Source organism: Chroicocephalus ridibundus, chromosome 15 (assembly GCF_963924245.1).
Source record: "Chroicocephalus ridibundus chromosome 15, bChrRid1.1, whole genome shotgun sequence".
Lineage (NCBI taxonomy): Eukaryota > Metazoa > Chordata > Aves > Charadriiformes > Laridae > Chroicocephalus > Chroicocephalus ridibundus.
The window spans coordinates 2,831,074-2,846,340 of NC_086298.1; the positions used below are offsets into that span (position 1 = coordinate 2,831,074).

General features: G+C 48.0%; 1 protein-coding gene across 9 annotated transcripts in view; it reads left to right on the forward strand.

Annotated features, from left to right (window-relative positions):
* CACNA1B (calcium voltage-gated channel subunit alpha1 B) overlaps positions 1 to 15,267 on the forward strand; it is a 311,383-nt gene that overhangs the window by 178,039 nt on the left and 118,077 nt on the right. For all 9 annotated transcript variants that reach the window (XM_063353305.1, XM_063353296.1, XM_063353297.1 and 6 more), the window contains 4 exons: positions 2,276 to 2,388; positions 5,796 to 5,908; positions 9,938 to 10,069; positions 10,991 to 11,063. In XM_063353305.1, coding sequence (XP_063209375.1) covers positions 2,276 to 2,388; positions 5,796 to 5,908; positions 9,938 to 10,069; positions 10,991 to 11,063 — 431 coding nt within the window. The remainder of the gene's footprint in view (positions 1 to 2,275; positions 2,389 to 5,795; positions 5,909 to 9,937; positions 10,070 to 10,990; positions 11,064 to 15,267) is intronic.

Here is a 15,267-nt window from a genome sequence, read left to right on the forward strand (position 1 = left end):
CTCCTGGTATTTCCTCTCCTATTGCAAATGTTGGCAGAAGTGTCCTTGTAGGCTCCTCACTGAAGTGTTAATAAAACCTTTCTCATTTAGTTAATGCCTCCTGGATTTCAGTTAACTTTATGCCTATGATATTTCATGACTGTCTTTCATTTAAAATTTAAAACCCTTTTTTATTTTTTGATAATTGAAGCTGTATTTTTCAAGCCATTTCAACAGACAAGCAGCAACGCGAGGTGGACACGGGCCAACCGCCCTCCCTCGACATGAAGGTGCGAGGTGATGGAGCGAAAGCCACGCGGTTTGAAAAGGATCCTTGGTCACAGAATCACAGAACGGTGGGGGTTGGCAGGGACCTCTGGAGATCACCCAGTCCCACCCCCGGCCAGAGCAGGGTCACCCAGAGCAGGTGGCACAGGAACGCGTCCAGGCGGGGTTGGAATGTCTCCAGAGACGGGGACTCCCCCACCTCTCTGGGCAGCCTGTGCCAGGGCTCTGCCACCCTCACAGCAAAGAAGTTCCTCCTCATGTTGAGGTGGAACTTCCCATGCTCAAATTCGTGCCCGTTACCCCTTGTCCTGTCCCTGGACACCACTGAAAAGAGTCTGGTCCCATTCTCCTGATCCCTCCTGGGACCTCCTGGTCCCTCCTCTCTCTTTCCCCACCCTCCCTAGCCAAAGCCACACCTTATGGGAGGTGTACCTGGGATTCAGGATCTTCTAGCTGAAATTTTTCCTCGTTGCAACTTGTATCTGTTGTCCCTTGTCTGCCTGTGTGCTCCTTTGAGAAAAATTTGGCACCATCTTGCCTTTATCGTTCCTGGAATCGTAAAACTGAAATTACAGAAGATGACTTTCCTGTAGCATCTGTGCTGCTACGGCATCCGAGAACCTTCTGTACTGCGCGAAGCAATGTGATTAATCTCCACCTTTTGAAGTTTGATTCTTTTCCTCATCTTTTCTCTAGAGGGAGAGATTTGCCTTATGCTATTTTGTTTGTTTTGGTAGCATAGAGGGTTTTTTGCTCTTTTTGTGTTCGTTTTTAACATCCCATCGTTTCTGCTGCCTATTGGCCTCCAGATCTCAACTTGCATGACTTACAATGCCCAAAGGCAATGTTTTCTGTAGCTTCAAGTCCTAAAAACTTGATCTGGAAATTGAAATCTCCAGCTATGTTCTTTCTGCCCTTTGTTTCATCATAGGTGATAAATTTTCCCATCAAAAGCTTCACAGCCTATTTCATAGAATCATAGAATCATTTAGGTTGGAAAAGACCCTTGGGATCATCAAGTCCAACCATCAACCCCACTCTACAAAGTTCTCCCTTACACCATATCCCCTAACACCACATCTAAACGAGTCTTAAACACATTCAGGGATGGTGACTCCACCACCTCCCTGGGCAGCCTATTCCAGTGTCCGACCACTCTTTCCGTGAAGAATTTTTTCCTACTGTCCAGCCTAAACCTACCCTGTTGCAGCTTGGACCCATTCCCTCTTGTTCTATCGCTAATTACCTGTGAGAAGAGACCAGCACCAACCTCTCTACAGTGTCCTTTCAAGTAGTTGTAGAGAGCGATGAGGTCTCCCCTCAGCCTCCTCTTCCTCCAACTAAACAGTCCCAGCTCCTTCAGTCGCTCCTCATCAGATTTATTCTCCAGGCCCTTCACCAGCTTCGTTGCCCTTTTCTTTTGCCTGTGATATGTGAAGCAGAAGGATCTTTCGTAATTATACGGTGGTACAGGCATAATAAAAATAAATGTGGCGATGTGCTAACAGTAGACACAACACCTCTGAATATGAGCTCTCGGAGGCAGCAGTTCTGTTGGCTATGAAGGTATTTTTATCATGAGAGGATGTTACAAAAGTTTACACCCCGCTCCCAAAAATGCTCGTCTCGTGTAGGTACAGGAGCCCCAAACAGGCATTTGAAAAACACTACCTCTGCAATTACATTAGACCTTTAGAAATATTAGATCCAGAGCTTGCTTTTGAAATTCCTTTACAAAGACAATGAGAATATTATTTAACGCTCATACCAACCTTCCCACGGTACACATGAAAGATTGCCTTCGCGGTTCTTGAAGGCTGAATACAGCTCATGTGCATATAGAAATAATTATGGGAAACTGTCCTCTGGGTCTTGTTTGCCATCGCAAAGGGGTTTTCTTCTGACAGGAGGCAGTCTGTGTTGCGAAAAATTAGCATTGTTCCCCACACGAAGAGATCTGCCTACCAAGGTCTTGTGGGCTAATTTAATCTCTTTTTCCCGTTTCCAGATTTCGCGGAGTTTGTTTTTCTGGGTCTGTTCCTCACTGAGATGTCTTTGAAGATGTACGGGCTGGGGCCAAGAAACTACTTCCACTCTTCGTTCAACTGCTTTGACTTTGGGGTGAGTGGGGTTCAGCCGTGGGGACAGAGCGTGTGGCTCTCCCCTTACTCCGTGGGGCTGGGCGTTTTGAGGGTGAGTATGGGAAGCCACGGGAAACGGTGCTGTAATGGTGTGTGCCTTCTGCGGGGAGCAGCCATTGTATAAATTAGCTGCAGTGAAACACATTAAGCTTCCCCTAGTTATCATCCTTTTCGAAGAACTGTGACAGCTGGGGATTTCATTTCCTCGGCATGTTCGCGGCCTCAGCACCAATAAACGCTCTGATTGCTGAGAGATTCTCTCTCCCATTTAAATGAGGTGATCGAAAGGAAAAAAAATCCCACAGATCTTACTGCTCCTCTCCCCTAACGTCCATTTAATGGCCTTTACCTCAAGATACATAGGCAGCGCTTTTCAGACGTGGAGGCCCAGAGTAGAAGCCTAAACACACGATTAGATGAGAGAAAGGCAATAACTCACGTCCTTTTATTGCAGAAGTACAGGCTCCCCCCTTCATGCTAAAACTATAGCTTTGAAGTGCGAATAGTGGGGCCGGTTTTGACTCTGTCTAACAAAGAACATTGCATGTAGATGTTAATTTATTCATTAAAAGCTATGAGGCTGTAATCAGTCCTCACAGAGGTTGATTCTGCTTCTCTTATCTTTAGCGTGGGCTGAGCACCGCGTCCCAGAGCGGGAATCGGTCTGTAAAGTTTCTTTAATGCGAAGCTTACGACACGGCCGCGGGCAAGGGGAAAACAGTTCAGGTCATCGTACGAGTCACCCAGCCCTTCTCTCCAAGATTTAGTCTGTGTTTCTAGTCTTTATCTGCCAACATGCTGGGAGTGATTCTTCTCCCCCAAGGAGCAAAATTCCCTGCTTCAGCTCTGCTCCTGCCAGGGAGGAGGAGGTATTCCTGCCTTCCGTAAGTGACCCCTCCTAAATCCAAGGCTACAGGTAGAGCCAACTTCTCCTCTTTGGCAGTATCAGCAGGAAAGCTCAGAGCTAACAGACTTTGAGATTAAACCATCCAGCCCCAGAATCACCTGTGTCCAGCAGACCCTGGTGTTGCATCGAGGTGCACCAAGTGTGAGGGTCTCCTCTCTGGGGTGTCCCTTGGTGGTGGCTCAGGGCACTGAAAGGCCCTTGTGCCGCTCTTCCTGCCCCATAGCCCAAAGGGTAACGCACAGACTCTGTCAGGAGAGGAAACGAGAACACACATCACGCAGATAACATCGGATAACTCATGTCTGCACACTCAGAGCTGATGCCTAACGTGAGGGGCAGAGAGGGTCCCCTCAGCTGAAGGCGGCCAACCCACGGCAAAGTTTAACTGCAGGACTGAAAGGTGTCCTGTGAAGGCTGGGATGAAGAGGGTGCCCACAGAACACAAGGGGCTGACACCCAGCTTTCATTAAGTTGTTTTTTTTTTTTTTTTCATTAAGCATGCCCGAAGAGCCCAACTTCTGTAAGCTGAGTAGAAGACATTTGGTGGCCAAGCACTATCGCCTCGTTAGTCTTTTAAGGGTATCGTTGCCTTGTTAGTGTTGTCTAGTGACAGTCACTAGATCGATGTCCTTCACCAATGGGTTAGGTAGGCTCCGAGCTGCAGCCAGCTTGCCTCCATGCTGGCTGCCACTTTCCCTGGATCCTTGTGTCCAGGATGCTCCTTCATCAGGTACAAACTCTTCTTCTTGTGGGTCATGGACAGGTGATTTAGGAGCTTGTGCAAAGCAAGAGATAAATCTACCGGGTCTCTCTGCCTTGTGTCATGCTGTGGTGAGTGCAGCGCTGGCAATAAGCTTTGCTGAGTGTTTCCCAGGAGGTAAAGCTGTTGGTCTGTTTTTAATTCTTTCTCCTTTAGAGAATCCATAGGGATCCTACTTCTATGTATGTTTCTTCCTCCTCACCCACCTTCCAGCCCCCAGAATTAATTTAGCTACTTCACCCTCACTGGAACATCACACAGATCTGTAGTCGGTTTAGTTTGACAAACCATCAAGATGAAACCGTTCAAATGCAAAAAGCGAAACAACAAATCAGGGTGACATCAGTCTTGGGAGAAATGGTCCAGTGGGGTCTCATGTGAAACAAGCTCCCAGGAGGCCATGTGGAGATGCCAGGAAAATTAATTATCAGTGTAACATGTAGAGGGTCTAAGGAAAGGTTTTTGCTGATCCACGAGGGATTTGCAAGAGTGACAGACTGTGGGAGAGAAGTTTAAGTTCCTTCTTTTTCTGATGGGAGAAACTGGTTGAGCAACTGTTGTGTAACTCCCTTTCCCACTACGTTTTCTTGAAGCTGGGGGTACAGCATCTCTTGTAGAGTGGCTACAAGGAATGCTGTAGTTTTCAAAAGACGTCCAGGTTTCGGTTTATGAGAGGGGTTTCCAAGCTGAGCCTCCCAGCGCTGCTCAGGTACTCGGAGGCAGCGCTGCCAGCCCTGGCTTCCCGTTAACACTCTTCTCACAACACCAACCAGCTGCTCACTGGGCTCCGGTGAGAATGTGTTTATGGTGTGCTTCGCGCAACTGGGGACCACGGTCCGTGGGAGCTCTGAAATGCTGGGTTAATGCAAGGAATGACAGCCATTGGCAGCGAGATGCCTGTCTCCTCTCATTAACCGTGCGGTAACATGTGTGTGGGTATAATTGCCCTTTCCAATTGTGCTTAACCTGTTACTACGTTCTCCTTTTTGTAATAAAGGGTTTCAGAGAAGGTTGCTTTATGGCTTGAGGTTAATTCTCTGCCAACCTGAAAAAAAACCCCAACCGAACAGACAAAACAAAACTTAAAAAACCACCTGGATTTGGGACGCTTTTTTCAATAACCTGAGGCTGAGAGCCTGGCGGACGACTGGATGCTCATGCGAGAGGCTTTGCAGGATCTCTTAATAGCTGCTATACCTTCATCGCTCTCCTAAAGTTTCTCCGCTGCCAGAAGCTTCCGGGCGATCTTGCCCAGAGCGAAATCCTCGCTGTTCCGCGGTGCTGTGGGTGCTTCTGATGGGAAGGGGAGGATGGGGCTGCGTCCCCCCCACTGTCTCTGCAGCTTGTACAGACCAGCTCCATGGGGTGGGAAGATGAAGTGTTGGAGTGTGCAGTTGAGCCAGTGTGTGTGTGTTTTTTGTTTTTTTTTTTAAAAAAAATGCATACTGTCCTTCAAAAATGTTATTTTAAGGTAGTTTGCTTGCTAGAGAAGAAAGCAACAAGTTCTGCCTGTGATCTCCTGTGCGTCTCTCCCGCTTCTAGGTACTACCCATTTTTTTACAAGTTGGAATGAGGTTTTTGAGTGCTGTTGGCTGAAGCCTTCATAAGAAAACCAGCACAGCCCAAGCTCTGATTCTCCTTCTGTCCTCAGCCTCTCTAGGAGCACCACAAAGAACTAAGCGGCAGTTTTGCCTGATGTTAAAATGGCCTTTTCTTGCAGGTCATCGTGGGAAGTATATTTGAAGTTATTTGGGCTGCAGTGAAACCGGGTACCTCGTTCGGCATCAGCGTGTTGAGAGCGCTTCGCCTGCTGAGGATTTTCAAAGTAACCAAGTAAGTCCAGCTCCCTTTCCGCTCACATTAGGACTCTTAGCACCATACGAAATGTGTATCTCCAGCCCTGCAGCAAGTAGCAGTGCTTTCCAGACTTGTAAAAACAATAAAAGTTTTAAAAAAAACCACCCTAAAACAACCTCCAAACCTGTCTGTAGCTGGCACACAGGTCGTGCCTGTCCTAACGTCCTGTGTCTGCACTGGGCCTAAAGTGGGGGGCAGGAGTGGAAGGGAACTGGGGATGCAGAATTGCCCTTTCATTGGTTGGGTGATTGGGTTTCTCAAAGTTTTGAGTTTAGGGAGTCCCTGAGCCCATATTTGCATCCACAAGGACTTTTAACAGCCCTTTCCCCAGCCTCATGTACAGGTTTTTCTACCCTTGGGCAGAGGGCTCCACAGCGTAGTGATGGGCTGCGTGAGAGCATCTTTCTTTTCTTTGCTTTTAACCAAAATCTCATGAAGTGATCCCTTACTTCTTGTTGGCAAGAGGAAAAAGTTTCCTATTTACTTTCTAAGCCCCATCAACTGCCCGCTGTCCTTATCTACTGCTGATCTTTCGACAGTTCCTGAAGTATTTAGGAACTGGAAAGCTGAGCTACCCTGGTTATTGCTAAATGCTAAATCCTGGTGCCTGAACCACTGTGTTGACACAAATATGAAGCGCGTCGCTGCTGCCTGCGCCGGGTCCGGTCTGGGAATGTCTGAGGATTTCCGCCTTGAGGCTGTGAAGTTGAATTTTCACTAGGGTTGGGTTGCCAGGGCTTTTTCATGCTCCTGCGTTGCGTTAATGTGTGCTGGCGTTAGCAAACACAGCTACTGTGCAACTTGTAAATCCATCTAGAGCCATTTCTGCAGGGTTTCAAAATTGTGGCGTGGAAATCGATGACATATTTAGGTGCTCCTGCTGTTGTTTTCCAACTTTTTTTTTTTTTTTTTTTTTTTAACACCATTTTACACCATTATCTCCTCAGTTCTCCCCTCTTTCCATCACTCTCTTGCTTGTTCTTGGCTTGAAGTAACAAAAGCACCTACCTCAAAAAAAAAAAACCAAACCCACAACCCAACAACATCAAACAGATAAAGCACAGGTTATCACATTTGAGCAAAACAGTCATTTGAAGTCACCGGGTACTTTCGCAGCTATTTGAACGCACGGTTTTTGTCAGATCTGTAGGGTTTGGTGATCTGTATCTGCTGATCCTTCTCTAGATACAAGATCCGTGTGTGCTACTGTGTCGTCTGTTGCGGGACAAAGGGGTTGGAAACGTTAAGTTCTCTAAATGTCCGGCAAAATAAGTGGGCGCCTGCCCCAGAAATGTCACTCTAGTCTACCTTTGCGGTATTTTTATTTATGGAAAACTCCATTTGTAGCAGGGATTTGTAGCAAATTCATAGCAATTATTTGTCAGCAGGTAATTTTATCCAGACCTGAGATGTAGTGTATCTGAATATGTGTTGTACTTAAAAATTTTGGATATTTTTGCAAGTGAAAATCATCTTTTTGTGAGTTTTGACTCTTCCGGAGTTTAGCCAGTGTAATAAAGAGCTGAAGCCTGAGATTTAACTTAACGAAGCCTATCATGGAGCAAGTGCTCTCCCCCTTCTCGTGACAGTGAGCGAAACTTTTACCCCACTGTGTCTGAAGTTCCCTTGACCTAATTATGTGGATTTTTCACCTGACATGACCGAAATGCGTTTTTTGCGTTACCAGAAGCCGGGGGTCCCCCCCCTCAAGCTCACTTGGGGGCATCTCAGTGGTGTGGGTCCACAGCACCCCGCTGCCTGAGCTGCACAGCTCGGTGTAACTCATGGAGAGCGACCGAAGTGATGGCACCAGGCACGGATTGCTACCCCCCAGCTCTCATTACAGTCTTTACCGGAAAAACATCAGCGCTTTTCTTTTTCTTCCTCTTTTTCCTAGCAATTTTTCTCTGAAACTCCCTGCCCTGATTTTTTTGTTGTTTTGCCTCCGTGTTTAACGGAAGCCAGTTGCAGTCCTCCTGCTTTGAATAACCGATGGCATTAGACTTTTTGATTCCTATGTCCCAAGTCAGTGTGACTGAATCGCTCTGCTGCCTGCAATAGTTAAAAAAACTAAATTACAGCCTGCCTGAAAGGCCACAGCAGGATGCGCTATGAGAGGGTGCAGCCGAAGAGGGGCTGAAATCCAGTGAGGGGGACAAGGAGAAAACAGCTCCCCGTGTTTTCCTCTTTGTCGTGACAGCACTGAATGGGGACTGGCATCTCTGGAAACGCGGCTCCTCATTATATCCTGGGGCTCTCTATTCAGGCAGGGTTTGGGGCTGAGGTATTCCAGGACAAGACAGAGCAGCCTCTGCATGTATTTTGTGTCCGGTTGTGTTAGCGGTGAAGTGCAAACCCCGTGCTCATGGCAGATTTTGCCTGAAGCCGTTGCGCCAAGCAGAAGAGAGCTGTGTGATCAGGAAACCCTTCCTCCTCCTCCTCGGGGAGCAGCTCAGCCCCGTGTGCTTAGGGGCTAAGCCAAAAGTTTAGTTGCAACTTTTTCAATTGAAGGTATTCTCCCGAGAGACCAAAGTTTCCCCTGAAACCTCCGTCACTGTATTATGGACTCAACTTTTCTTGGAATGGGTGCAATGGGGGTGCAAGATCCCCCTTCTGGGCTGGACGTGCCTGCCTCAGGGTGGTTCAGTCCTCTCAGCGACACCTGGGGGAAGGGAGAGGAGGAAAATGAAAAGAAAGAGAAGACAAAGGATGGCTTTCTGCTCTTCTGACTCAAGCTCTGAGCTTCTCTCGCCATCAGACAAATCCCTGGGCTTCCTTCTGCTGGATACCCGCATCTGCACGGCAGGAAGGAGCTCAGCGCACGGGGCTGCCCCCAAAGCTGGGCAGGATGGTAGAGCAGGCTGCTGCCGAGAGCGACCTCTGGATGGCAGCTCCCAGTGCCAGGCGGTGGAAACGAGAGAAGTCACGGGAGAAAAAGAGAGAAAAAATTCCCCCCGTGCTCTCAGACTCAAAACTTTTAACAGAGGACACGTAAAATGGCTCTAAATCATTCGTTTCCAACCGCCTGCTCCAGCCCCGTTGTCTGTGCGAAAGGAGATTGTCCAAGAGCTCCTCTGCTTAACAGCTCTTTCTGCATTTTCGGATTCATTAGTTTTCCTAATATAAATGTTCCCCGCCTGTTCTCAGCAGGGCATTAAAGCCCGGAAAGAGAGCGGTTCCTGGGCAGGCTCCCCGGCACGCCGTCACTCGGTGTGCCTGCCGCCAGCGTGGCGGGACCCGACTCAGGGGACGGGGGGGTAAAAGCAAACTAACTTCAGTATTTGGCCAGATGCGACTTGGATGTGTCAGTCAGGATCCGGGCTGAGCCATACCCTCTTGCCGTGTTGGAGTTAATGTCCCGGATTTGTTTTCATCCTCTGAGGTTATTGCTCGGTCCGGAACGCTGAAAGCGTCTGGCTGAATTGCCCCACGCTGAAGGCGTCGCTGTGCTTGAATGTGTGTGTTAAACATCTACGGAAATGGTTAAACACGTGGGAGTTTAAGTCCACTTGTGGATACTGGCATTGGATAAGCTGGCAGGACACACGGCAAAGACGTCCTGGTGGAAATGAGATGTTTATTCCTGATTCATGTCTTAGGAAGGGAGGGGCTCGTTGTCCCCACGTTCAGTCTCACCTTGGTGACATCGATACATCCCTGGTTTTGGCACCCCTGCTGACTGCCATGCCGGATGGGGAGATGCAGAAAGGTCGAAATCTATACCAGGAACGGGGTTACTGAGAAACTAAACCGAACCCTTTCGCTGCAGACGACTTGCTCTGCATGGGTACACGTGCACCGTGGTGACCAGCTCTGCCCTTGCCCTGCTACCTGAGATTTTGCTGCTCGAGGAGCTGTATTTTCCAACCATAGAGGGGACCTTAAAGATGCTGATATTCCTTGCCATTCTTTTCCTTTTTTATAATAAGAAATTAGATTTAGTTCCTCACCGAAGGCTCTCCTCCCCCTGATGTTGTCTCTTGGCTGCTCTGATCTCCAACGCAGGTACTGGAACTCCCTGAGGAACCTGGTGGTCTCCTTGCTGAACTCCATGAAGTCCATCATCAGTTTGCTCTTCCTGCTTTTCCTGTTCATCGTGGTGTTTGCTTTGCTGGGGATGCAGCTCTTTGGAGGACAGTAAGTCTAATTAATTGTTGGCCTTGGTAATCTGAAAGCAATCACCTGGAATACGGAAAGGAGGGAGAGGGGCTGCAGGGCCTGAATGATTCACATCGTGGGTGCAGATGTTGGTCTTTTGGGGCTGCTGAGAAGCGGTGTCTGCTTTCTAGGAAAATAGTTCCTGTTCTGGTGTTTTACCTGGAGCTAAATTTTTTCTAGTTGCCCCAATTCAAAGCTCTTATGTCATTCCATGGTCCCCACGTACACCCAGACCTCTGAAATAGGACTGGGGGAGGCAACGCTTTTTCTACTGTTAGGGGAAAGGCAAATTCTTTCCCTGGTAGCCACCTTGACAATATTCACTTGGAATATAATTCTGCTGGAAAACATAGTTGTGTTGAATCTGATTTTTCTCATTAGAAATGCCAGTTGTGATGAATTTTGCAGCAAGAAATATCACAATATTACCATTTAAACTCTAGCGTAAGTTTTAAAATGAAATAATGTGGTTTGGTTGGGTTTTTTTGTTTTGTTTTGTTTTTTTCTTTTTCAATCAATAACTATTTTGTCTTTAAAATACTAAAATTGAACGATCTACTAAGAGGGCAATTTCAATTTTGACTTTTAAGCTTGAGGACAAAAACTTCTCGGAATGGCTTGTTCCACCAACCGGTTTGAGATTTTGATTGTTCCTTTTAATTGTGGGTGAAAATTGAATTTCCAAGCGTCAGAATTTTCTCCAGGAATAAAATTGAGTTTCTGCTAATAGTTCTGCTAAGTGTCTTCTCAGAGACGCCCACCGTTCCCCCCCCCCGCTGCCGTTGCCTGGGGTGTTATTGCCAGGTGGAACAAATGCTGCTCCCTGCCTGGGGTTACAGAGACTGCGCGAGAGCTGCTGCTCCCTTCCTGCTCTTGTTTTCCTTTCTTACTTCTCTCTAGGTTCAATTTCCAAGATGAAACACCAACCACGAATTTCGATACCTTCCCTGCCGCCATCCTCACGGTATTCCAGGTAAAGCCACACCTTGTCCTGGATGAGCACTAGAAAATAAATTCCTGGGCATCTCTTTCTGCTTGTGGGGGGGGGGAAAGAGGTCCCCAAAAATCTGTGTAATTTTGGAAAGAGGAAATTTTTCTTTCTCGTGCGTTTTGCCACACTGACCAACCAATGCATCATTAAAAATCAATGCTATGGGATTCAAGAAAACTAGAACAAATGATTTTCTTTTTTTTTTTCCTAGGAAAGAAAATATTGATAAAATAGACATTTCTGTGGCGAGCTTAAAGTCTGTGTGTGCCCGGGCTCTTGGTGTCTTCTGCAGCCTCTGCCCGGGGTCACACACTGCAATGGCAGCACTCGCGTGTGCCCCGCTGCATAAATCCTCCTGTCTGCAACCCCAGTTGGCGAGTGGTTGACCTGTTTCACTTTCTCCTGTGGTTGCCGTAATTTAATGAGGAGAGAGGCCTGAGCTAGCTCCGGGCAGTAAGGAGATAATGTAGCATTTCGCACGGTAATAGCTCCAGATAAGATAATGCTGGATAAGAATTACAGTCAACGGGGGGAGCGCAGAAGCAGGCATCAGCCTTGGGCAAGTTCGTGTGATGGCGGGGGAGAAGTCCCAGTTCTGGCAGACGCGATGCTCAGATTTAAGAGTCTCATTTTGCAGCTGTTCTCTGCGTGCCTTCTTTTAAAACACTCATTTCAGGTGTTTGGGTAGAGCTGGGGATGCTGTACCCTGCTCCATGTGCGGGTGACGCTCACAGGTCCGTGAGACTGTCCTGCATCTATAGCCTTGTCCTACACAAAGTCTTGATGTGGGCTCCAGCTGAGATTTGACCCTGGATCCAAGCTTCTGTAGATCTCAGCAAGGCTTGGCTTATGTATTTCAGTGTTGTGTCCCAAAAAGGGTGAAAAATAATAATAATAATAAGAAGAAAAAAGAGTTGATGGCCATTTTGGGATTAAAACAGAAAAAGAGTCTAAAAGAAAAGTGTGAGTTACCCTGAAACTACACTGGGAGTGTAAGGATAGGACATGGGGTAACGGTTTCAAGCTGAAAGAGGGGAGATTTAGATGAGATCTGAGGAAGAAATCGTTTGCTGTGAGGGCGGTGAGCCCCTGGCCCAGGTTGCCCAGAGAAGCTGTGGCTGCCCCATCCCTGGAGGGGTTCAAGGCCAGGTTGGACGGGGCTTGGAGCAACCTGGGCTGGTGGGAGGTGTCCCTGCCCAGGGCAGGGGGGTGGCACTGGATGATCTTCAAAGGTCCCTTCCAACCCAAACCATTCTGTGACTCTATGAAAGTGTGTCCTGTGACCTCTACATAAGCAGCTTCATATGGGTATTGCTTCTCTCCAGATGGGAAGCGGCTTCAGTAGTACTTACCTGGCAGGATATTGCAAATCAGGGTAGATTAATATTTGCATAGTATTTTAGTACTCATCAAAAAAAAGGCTTAAAGGAAGATAAAGGCATTGCCACAGAGCTGGAACTGAACCCGAGTCAGGCTCCGAATGTGAGCACGTGGAAATTTTGATGTTATTTTGCTTTGCGACGGGCAGTGGCTGTCTCTTGAGAATACTGAGCTGAAATATTTCCTTTCTGTTCCTGAGACAAACACCCCTGTAACGGAGCGGCTGTGGGATGAAGGAAAACACTGCTGGCTTTATGACATTTGTCTAGAACCTCAGAGCTACGAATTAAAACCAGCACAAACCATCAGCACCGAATTAACTCGGTGCAGCCTTGTAAAGGCAGTTCGATAACTTCTGCTCCCGGTCCACCCCCGCTCCTCCCCCGAACTGCAAATACCGTGTCACTGTATCTTCAATATGGGCTTTGGGTTCTCTTCTACCCTCATCTTCCATAAGCTCGGGCAAGCCAGCGGGTTGGTTTGGCTGCCGCTCTAATGAGCAGAGCAGCATCGTTCAGGGAATGCATTCCATGTGTTGAACAAATATAATAAAGCCAGATACACCCCGTCCATCCCTAACCCCTCTGGAGATCCTTTGTTTGAGAAACAGTCTTAAAGTCTTCCACTGCTTGCCTTTAGCCCATTTTATTTCAGCAGACCTGGCTGGGTCACTGTCCTCTGCCATGCGGCTCCCAGGATGTGTTTTGTCTGGCTGAGCTCAGCGTTGGGCGCAAGTGAGCCCCGCTCTCCCTAAATGCCCTGTGAAGAGCATCACGCGTTTTTCTCCAGCTCCTGGCCCCCAAGAAAGTCTTTGTGAGCCAAATGTCAAGCCATATATATACAAAATACAAACACAAACTCTCTCTCTCTATTTTTTTTCATATATATAAAGATATTTCATATATACATACATATGAAAAAAATATTTTATTTTCATAGATATGTATCGATATACACATGAAAAATAACTAGTTGCGTTCTCCCTATTCCAGCTGGAAACGTGTACAGCACCCATAAGCCTATAAAGCAGAAAGGCCTGTCTTAGCTATACGTGCTCTGCTCCCCGAGAGCTGCTATGTACATAAGTACACGCTGCCAAGAAGCAGAGCACAGGCAACCACTGGAGGAGATGAGGGGTCACGGTGGCAGGACGGGACCAAAGCTCAGCTCTGCTGCTGGGTCCCCGCTGAGGCTTGGGGTCCGTTTTGATGTCGGGTTGATGTCCCAGTGGTCTGGCTGTTTGGGGTTGGTTGGGTTGGTTGGGGTCGGGTTGATGTCCCAGTGGTCTGGCTGTTTGGGGTTGGTTGGGTTGGTTGGGGTCGGGTTGATGTCCCAGTGGTCTGGCTGTTTGGGGTTGGCTGGGGTCAGGTTGATGTCCCAGTGCTCTGGCTGTTTGGGGTTGGTCGGGTTGGTTGGGGTCAGGTTGATGTCCCAGTGCCCTGGCTGTTTGGGGTTGGTTGGGTTGTTGTCCCAGTGCTCTGGCTGTTTGGGGTTGGTTGGGTTGATGTCCCAGTGCTCTGGCTGTTTGGGGTTGGCTGGGGTCGGGTTGATGTCCCAGTGCCCTGGCTGCCCTCGCTGACCTGCCTGCGAGATATGACACTGAGCTGATGTGACTTGGCATTTACTGAGGCTCTCCTTCGGGCAAACGTCTCGCTTTCAGGACAGCCCTTTGGAACGGTGCAGTGCTGTTCCTGCGCAGCTGAGCGTCTCCCACCACTAATGTGCTCATTAGGCCATTAAGGTTTCACAACAGCTCCTGGCAGCTGTTTTTATTCCATCATCTGATGGCTCTTCATCATGAAGTATTAAATGCCGAGGTGCCCCGAACAAAACGGTCATTTAGGGCGGCCAAAAGCAGTTTTGGGCCCCGGGAAAAACAAAATGCTTGAGCTTCACCTTACTCCAAAGTCTTTGTTGCTTGCGCTCCTCCCTCCGCAATGCCGTCCTTAGTTCTTGTAGCATCCCTAAACAGAGACTTTATAGAGCAGAAAGACTTTTTACTGTGTGTGCACTGCTCCTTGAGGGCCTCTACCTAATTGCTGAAGTAATTCTTCCAGCTGATGGGTGACCGCGCAGACAGCGGGAAGGATATGGGGTCAAGGTGTCTGTCCTCCTGCCAGGGCCTCAGAGAGCATCCTCAGCCCTGCCCAGGCGGGCTGCTTAGTTCAGACTATTTGTCTCGCTGTAAAAGTTCCATAAAACTTCTTTTTTTTTGTTCCTTTAAGTTTTTGTTCCACTTACAACATAATCCAGTTGGATTTTCGAACCCACGCCCCGACCTGCTGGGCTTGTTTACGTGCAGCCTGTAATCTGTGATACCTGCTACTCTTGGTCTTCTGCAGGGCATCGAAGCGTTCCCACTGGTTTCCCTTTCCATGAATGTTTGTGTGAACAGAAACCACTTGGTGGTTATTCCCAGAAAGCAGGAACAACTGTGAATCCATGGCAATGATGTGAATGCAAGTTTGGGAGGAGTGCTTTGCATAATTGAGTGCCAGAGTGGAAAGCCCAGGGCCCTGGTTCATATGGCCTGGTGTGAATCCGCTGTAACTCCAGCGGTGTGGGTTAGGCTTGGGCTCTGAATTCCTGACTCAGAATTATTTGAGACCAGATTCTGCATTTAGGAAACAAGTTTGTGCATACTCTCTATGTCCTTGTGTGTCTATACGTGCCTTTAGCCTACTGCTGTCATCAGCACCGACCCTGCAGCAAGACGTTTTCTCTCTATCAGCAGCTGACGACTAGTCTGGAATTCGCAATCATTTTGAGCCCACTCGATGCACATGGGACTTGATTACTACAACAC